This window comes from Gopherus flavomarginatus, chromosome 6 (genome assembly GCF_025201925.1).
Source record: "Gopherus flavomarginatus isolate rGopFla2 chromosome 6, rGopFla2.mat.asm, whole genome shotgun sequence".
NCBI lineage: Eukaryota > Metazoa > Chordata > Testudines > Testudinidae > Gopherus > Gopherus flavomarginatus.
In genome coordinates this window covers 44,006,022-44,014,188 of record NC_066622.1, presented here as the reverse complement: position 1 = coordinate 44,014,188, position 8,167 = coordinate 44,006,022, and the positions used below count along the sequence as shown (strand labels likewise).

The window sequence follows — 8,167 nt, the reverse complement described above, 5'->3', positions numbered from 1 at the left end:
AATCAGGCAAGCGGCAACCCACCAGCCTGGATCACGTGCCCGCTGCTGGTGAGCTGTCTCCTCGCGTTTGCCCTTCCGCGCCCGAGTGAGACGAGAGGTGGGTCGTTGTCCTACATGGGGCTCGCGAGACGCCTCCCCCTGTTGGCTGCACTCGGACTTCCCGGGGCTGGGCAGGAGGGCATATCCGGATTGGGGACCGTTATATGAGTGACCGCTGGGGCCTCTCGACACCACTACACAGGCTGGGGGAGGGTCTGGGGCTCCCCCGAGCAGGAACTCGGGGAGTGGCCTGTAGGTTTGTTCTCTGCGGAGCGGCGAGGGCCCCAGCTCCCCCGGCCCTGCCCCCACTAGTGTGCCTGGGGAAAGGGAGGGGGGTTAACACGTCCTCCCCTCCCCTTAATACTGGCTGAGTCCGCACTGCAGCTCCCCCGCCCGCTGTGCTGTTAGCTCAAGTTGGAGGCTCTTGTGTGTGGACAGAAGTAGCGGTGGGTGGAACTAGCGCGGCTGTGAAGAGGCAGGAGGCGAGAGCCGACCTGCCTCCTCTCACCTGTGCTCAGCTGCTCCGCGGGTAGAGGGAATGGTGTAGTGGCAAAGACCCAGCTGTCCTTGTTTACTGTGTGACAAACCTTTCCCTTCTCCCATGTGTGCCGTGAGCGATGCACAAGAAACACCCTGGGGTGGGTTGTGTTTGGGCTTGTAAACACTTTATTTGACTCCACAACTCTTATTTCTTTCAGGTTGTTTGGGGGTGGATGGGAGACCCTCTAGTCATCCCTGAAATGCTGGGGAGGGGAAAAATAAGATACTTCTTGCGGCTGGTGCCTGGAAAGCAGTACTTTGGCATGTACAGATTCCTTCCTTTCTTCTTTCTCCTTGGGGGAGCCATGGAGTGGTTTATGATCAATGTCCGGCTTGGTGAAGAGACATTTTGTAAGTGGCAGGAGAGTATTGTCAAGTTGCACATATTCTGCTCTTGGATCCAATACCTTTTTCTCTAGTGAAGTGGGCCTTAAGTTGCTGGCTGTTACTGATGACCTACTATCCAAAATATTCTACGATTCCAGGATGTACACTTCATCATTTTTCTTACCTATAAACTACAGCTCCCATGAACTAAATTCCCATAAAAGCAGCAAAGAATCCTGTGGCACCTTATAGACTAACAGACGTTTTGGAGCATGAGCTTTCGTGGATGAATACCCACTTCATCAGATGCATGTAGTGGAAATTTCCAGGGGCAGATGTATATATGCAGACAAGCTAGAGATAATGAGGTAGTTCAATCAGGGAGGATGAGGCCCTGTTCTAGCAGTTGAGGTGTGAAAGCCAAGGGAAGAGAAAGTGGTTTTATAGTTGGCAAGCCATTCACAGTCTTTGTTGAATCCTGAGCTGATGGTGTCAAATTTGCAGATGAACTGAAGCTCAGCAGTTTCTCTTTGAAGTCTGGTCCTGAAGTTTTTTTTGCTGCCGGATGGCCACCTTAAGGTCTACTATAGTGTGCCCAGGGAGGTTGAAGTGGTCTCCTACAGGTTTTTGTATATTGCCATTCCTAATATCTGATTTGTGTCTGTTTATCCTTTCCCGTAGCAACTGTCCAGTTTGGCCGACGTACATAGCAGAGGGGCATTGCTGGCATATATTACATTGGTGGACGTGCAGGTAAATGAACTGGTGATGGTGTGACTGATCTGGTTAGGTCCTGTGATGGTGTCGCTGGTGTAGATGTGGGCAGAGTTGGCATCGAGGTTCGTTGCATGGATTGGTTCCTGAGCTAGAGTTACTATGGTGCGGTGTGCAATTACTGGTGAGAATATGTTTCAGGTTGGCAGGTTGCCTGTGGGCGAGGACTGGTCTGCCACACAAGGCCTGTGAACATGTGAGATCATTGTCCAGGATGGGTTGTAGATCCCTGATGATGCGTTGGAGAGGTTTTAGCTGGGGACTGTATGTGATGGCCAGTGGAGTCCTGTTGGTATTTTTCTTGGGTTTGTCTTGCAGTAGGAGGCTTCTGGGTACACATCTGGCTCTGTTGATCTGTTTCCTTATTTCCTGGTGCGGGTATTGTAGTTTTGAGAATGCTTGGTGGAGATTTTGTAGGTGTTGGTCAGAGGTCAGACAGAGACCAAAACCTCTCCAACGCATCATCAGGGATCTACAACCCATCCTGGACAATGATCCCACACTTTCACAGGCCTTGGGTGGCAGACCAGTCCTCGCCCACAGGCAACCTGCCAACCTGAAACATTCTCACCAGTAACTGCACACCGCACCATAGTAACTCTAGCTCAGGAACCAATCCATGCAACAAACCTCGACGCCAAGTCTGCCCACGTATCTACACCAGCGACACCATCACAGGACCTAACCAGATCAGCCACATCATCACCGGTTCATTCACCTGCACGTCCACCAATGTAATATACGCCATCATATGCCAGCAATGCCCCTCTGCTATGTACATCGGCCAGACTGGACAGTCGCTACGGAAAAGGATAAATGGACACAAATCAGATATTAGGAATGGCAATATACAAAAACCTGTAGGAGAGCACTTCAACCTCCCTGGCCACACTATAGCAGACCTTAAGGTGGCCATCCGGCAGCAAAAAAACTTCAGGACCAGACTTCAAAGAGAAACTGCTGAGCTTCAGTTCATCTGCAAATTTGACACCATCAGCTCAGGATTCAACAAAGACTGTGAATGGATTGCCAACTATAAAACCAGTTTCTCCTCCCTTGGTTTTCACACCTCAACTGCTAGAACAGGGCCTCATCCTCCCTGATTGAACTACCTCATTATCTCTAGCTTGCCTGCATATATATACCTGCCCCTGGAAATTTCCACTACATGCATCTGATGAAGTGGGTATCCACCCACGAAAGCTCATGCTCCAAAATGTCTGTTAGTCTATAAAGTGCCACAGGATTCTTTGCTGCTTTTACAGATCCAGACTAACACAGCTACCCCTCTGATACTAAATTCCCATAGGCATGCTAGAGCACACCAGTGCTATTTTTGTTTACTTAGCAGCTGCTTTCATTAGAGTTGGTTTAAAAATCTGATTTAAGATTTTAAGTAACAAGCAATTAGCCTCCAGTTTAACAAAGTATGCTTAAACTTTAAACACCCCTTACATTTTTAAAAATCTGAAAATTAGTTGCTCTGTAGTTTTATATTGTAAGACTTCCCATTGCAGGTTCTGTTTCAGCCTGAGAGCAACTGAAGACACCTTATCAAGACACCTTATCTAATGCCCTGTCAACAGTGGAATCAGAACCATCCAAGCAAAACAGTGTGTCAGTATCAGGGTAGTAATCCAGTATATTGAGTGTCAGACTTTTAATCCAGGTGCAATGAAGGTGAAACATTAATTTGGCTGTTGTACACCTGAAAGATTAACGAGTTGCATTAAAGTGGCTTCCTCTCAGCAAGCTGCTGTTTACCCAAGTAAACTCTATGGAAGCAATGAATTACAGAGTTTTTTTTTTTTTATTTTTTTAATAAAGAAGCCTCCTATTAAACTTGTATATAGGGGTGTCATAAACAGATAGCTAAGGGTTAATGTCTCTTTCACCTGAAGCACCTGACCAGAGGACCAATCAGGAAACCGGATTTTTTCAACTTTGGGTGGAGGGAATTGAGTGTTTTTGTCTTTGTTTTCTGGCTGCCTGCTTTCTCTGAGCTTTGGAGAAGTAGTTCTACTTTCTAGTCTTCTGTTTCTAAGTGTAAGGACAAAGAGATCAGATAGTAAGTTCTATGGTTTCTTTTCTTTGGTATTTGCATGAATATAAGTGCTGGAGTGCTTTAATTTGTATTCTTTTTGAATAAGGCTGTTTATTCAATATTCTTTTAAGAAATTGCCCTGTATTGTGTCATCTTAATACAGAGAGACTATTTGTATTTTTTTCTTTCTTTTTTATATAAAGCTTTCTTTTAAGACCTGTTGGAGTTTTTCTTTACTGCAGGGAAATTGAGTCTGTACTCACCAGGGAATTGGTGGGAGGAAGAAATCAGGGGAGATCTGTGTGTGTTGAAGTGGCTAGCCTGATTTTGCATTCCCTCTGGGTGAAGAGGAAAGTACTTTTTGTTTCCAGGATTGGGAACAGAGAGGGAGATTCACTCTGTTTGGATTCACAGAGCTTGTGTCTGTGTATCTCTCCAGGAGCACCTGGAGGGGGGAAGGGAAAAAGGATTATTTCCCTTTGTTGTGAGACTCAAGGGATTTGGGTCTTGGGGTCCCCAGGGAAGGTTTTTCAGGGGGACCAGAGTGCCCCAAAACACTCTAATTTTTTGGGTGGTGGCAGCAGGTACCAGGTCCAGGCTGGTGGCTAAGCTTGGAGGTTTTCATGCTAACCCCCATATTTTGGACGCTAAGGTCCAAATCTGGGACTAAGGTTATTACGTGGTGTGCAGCTGGTGGGACTAGAATCCAGAAGCCAGTAGGAATATTATATTTTTCTTTTCTCTGCTAAGGGCTTTTTAGCAGAGAGGAACAGTTTGGTTTTAAAAGGGAACCAGAGAGAAATTTTTTTTTTCTGCTCTCTCTGGCAGTTTGTGGCTTGCATGTTAAGCAGAAGTCGTTAAGGACTATTAACAGTCTTTTGTCACACAATAGCACTCCCATTGAGAGTCGGACCAGCACTTATAGGCATGCAAATAAAGTGGTTTTTCTGGTTTCCCTTCATTGAACATTAGCTAGAGAGAGAAAAGGACAAAAAACACTGTTGCTAGGCAGACTTCAGGAGGCAACAGAGAACCTGCAGTTCAGAAGATAAACACCGGAGGGCACCCCAACACAAGAAAACAGGAATCATGACTTCTAAGGCAAAAATTGAGGCCCAAGAGCAAGTCAGAGAAGCTGAACACAGGCGACAACTGGAAATAAAACAAACAGAGATGGAAATAAGAGAAAGAGAAAGAGAGGCGGCCCACCGCCGAGAAATGGAAAAGCACCGCCGAGAAATGGAAAAGCAACAAAAAGAGAATGAAGAGAAGGAAAAACAGAGAAAACATGAACTGGAGTTGGCAAAAGCTGGGCTGCCTGTGCCAGCCAACCCTAACAACCCGGCGCCAAATATTGCTCCACAGCACCGGAAATTTCCCACCTACAAGGCAGGTGATGACACCGAGGCCTTCTTGGAAAATTTTGAAAGAGCCTGTCTTGGGTACAAGATCCCCGAAGACCAGTACATGGTAGAATTGAGGTCACAGCTCAGTGGACCTTTAGCACAGGTGGCAGCTGAAATGCCTAAGCACCAAATGAATGACTATAAACTTTTTCTAACCAAGGCCAGATACAGGATGGGGATAACCCCAGATCATGCCCGTCGGCGCTTCAGAACCCAAAAGTGGAAACCAGAGGTGTCATTTCCCAAACACGCCTACTACATTGCAAAAAACTATGAGGCCTGGCTAACAGGAAACAACATTCAAACCTTGGAAGAACTGAACCTCCTCATACAAATGGAGCAGTTCTTGGATGGTGTTCCTGAAGACATCACACGGTACATACAAGATGGAAACCCCAAGAATATCGCTGAGGCGGGGGAGATTGGAGCCAAATGGATGGAACTGGCAGAAGGCAAGAAAGCTACTGTCAAGGGGAACGATTACCCCAGGGGGCACACAGACCATAAACCCTACGACCGAGGACAGCCAAAGACCCCACATACCACCCAAGTAAAGCCACAGATACCCTACCCTTCAACCTCACCAGTCTCCAGTAACTCACCTCGGCCCAGTGACCCATCAGATGGAAGATGCTTTAAGTGTAATGAACTGGGACATATCAAGGCCAAGTGTCCCAAGAACACCATGCGAGTGCAATTCATTACACCACCATCACACCAAAGATCCCCAGGCCCGGATGCCTCTCAAATACCCTTGGAGCGAAGGGAAAATTTGAGAGTGGGCGGAAAGAAGGTTACTGCGTGGAGAGACACGGGGGCACAAGTGTCAGCTATCCACCAATCCTTCGTTGACCCCAAATTCATCAACCCAAAGGCCAAAGTTACAATTTACCCCTTCATGTCACAAGCTCTAGACTTGCCTACAGCTCAACTGCCTGTCCAGTACAAAGGCTGGTCAGGAATGTGGACTTTTGCAGTCTATGACAATTATCCTATCCCCATGCTACTGGGGGAAGACTTGGCCAACCAGGTGAGGCGGGCCAAGAGAGTGGGAATGGTTACCCGTAGCCAAACCAGGCAAGCTTCCAGACCCATTCCTGTTCCTGAACCGTCCACAGAGGCCCCGTCCGTGTTACCAGAGACCCAGACAGAAACTCTATGGAAGCAATGAATTACAGAGTTTTTTTTTTTTTATTTTTTTAATAAAGAAGCCTCCTATTAAACTTGTATATAGGGGCATTTCAGAAAGAGGAACTACATAACATTTCAGTGTTGCTGTTTGGTACGATGCAACAATCCATCACACTTCACATGCAGGAATACTTTTGTATATCCTGATGTTTTCTACATTTGCAAACACCTAAATATATCATTTCCACAGCTGAAAACTAATATTTTTCCCAGTTTGATGTCTCACATTAGGTGCTTTTAGTGAGTTGGTTGGTTGGTTTGTTTTGCATGTAAATCTTCCACTGGCACTACTGCTGTATGGTAAGGTTATGAAGCAAAGCATGTTAATTAGAAAACATCCTTTGCATTTCAGCAGAGTAGTTTATTTTCCTCCATGTAACAGGAATGCCATATACCTAAATGATGCACTAAAGGCAGAGCTGGCTCACTTAATTCTGCAGTTTTACTTGTTCCCAAACTGATTGTTTTCCTGAAAAACAGGCATACATGGTAAAATGGATCATTAATCATTGTTTTCCATTGCAGGACCTCATCTGGTCATGGGTGTTTATTATGAATTAGAAGTTCAGACAGGACCATATTAAGGCAACATGGGGCCTGAGGGATTCTGTGGCATAGGGTAGGGGATAGATGGGAAGCTTCCTCTCAAGTGGCAAGTGCCACCCCAAGAAGATGTCCACTGGGGGAGACAGGCTGCACTACCACCCAAAGGAGGGAGACTTCAGCCTTCATAAACCTGGAGGGGGGGAGGAGGGGTTGCTGACATCACTCCAGCAGAGCTGTGATTGAGCAGTGGCAATCAAAGCCCCACCCCGGTCACAGTCCTTTGCTGGTGTGGTGTCACTAGGGCCCCCTAGAACAGGGGTTTTCAGAGTCAACACTTCATTCTGTGGAGTAGCTCACAGCTGAGCTGCTGTTTCAGGCTGTCAGCACATGCAGGTAGACATTAGTGTGTTAGTTACACTCAGGTTATATTTTCAGTCTTTGCAAGCATCAAGTCTAGAAACAGTGTTGTGGTTTTGTTTTTTTTTTGTTCGTTTTTTACGAAGCTGAGATTCTAAAGCCTTTGTGATATTCCAGGAACTAGGAACCTGGGCACAGACCTATACCTTAATCTGGCCCTGCCTTCAAACAGATGTGCTGTCTTTTTTTTTTTTTTTTTAAATTGTTGCGTCCATGGAACAGTGCACATAGCCAAGAAACTGTGTACACGTATTTCAGGTATAGAAATTTTTTTTTTAAATGTATATTCTGTGTTGGATAAAACAGCAATTCTGGGCAAGATGGAAGTGAGAATTTATTTTTTAAATAGGGTAGATTAGACTCTCTTTAAATTCTTGTCAGCATCTACAAATAGAAACTAGCTTTGAAAGCTTCTAAGCGTCAAACTTCAAATTTAGGATTTTGTTCTTGGTAGATTTATTGACTCTTCCTAAAATCTCAGACAAATAATCAATCAATCTCTTCATGGCAGATGATGTTTACCGTAGGAAACGCTCAGAGAGACAGTATGAGCAGAGGATGGAAGAAAGATGAATTTTGCACTGAACCATTTTGACAGAAAAACCCTGAACTCTTGAATCCTGTGAATCATAGTTTAGAGAATTGTCACTCCTGTCAAATGCATTCACAAGACTACATCTCTGCAAGTTGGACTGTAATGGATTCAGCGCCTGGTCTATGAAACATGGTTTTCCAAAGTATTTTTAGAATGTATTTTTTCTTCACCCACTTCAGAATCTTTTCCAGTAATATTTTCTGAATAGAAGGGTGAAGAATGTTGTTTGTGGAAAGCTCTGTTAAATAAACAAAACTGAATAAACAAAGTACTACTGCTTCTTTCCTA

General features: G+C 45.3%; 1 protein-coding gene across 1 annotated transcript; it reads left to right on the top strand.

Annotated features, from left to right (window-relative positions):
* Window positions 1-8,167, top strand: LOC127053359 (small integral membrane protein 4). Its single transcript, XM_050957940.1, has 3 exons — window positions 1-97; window positions 738-930; window positions 7,796-8,167. Exons 2-3 carry the CDS (start codon window positions 753-755, stop codon window positions 7,855-7,857), a joined length of 240 nt encoding a protein of 79 aa, XP_050813897.1. The 5' UTR covers window positions 1-97; window positions 738-752; the 3' UTR covers window positions 7,858-8,167.

Excerpts from the sequence above, each read along its gene's own strand:
- LOC127053359 (XM_050957940.1), top strand. The coding sequence starts at position 753 with ATGGGAGACCCTCTAGTCATCCCTGAAATGCTGGGGAGGGGAAAAATA. Across the intron at positions 931-7,795 it reads GCTTGGTGAAGAGACATTTT|ATGATGTTTACCGTAGGAAA; the intron begins GTAAGTGGCAGG and ends TCTTCATGGCAG.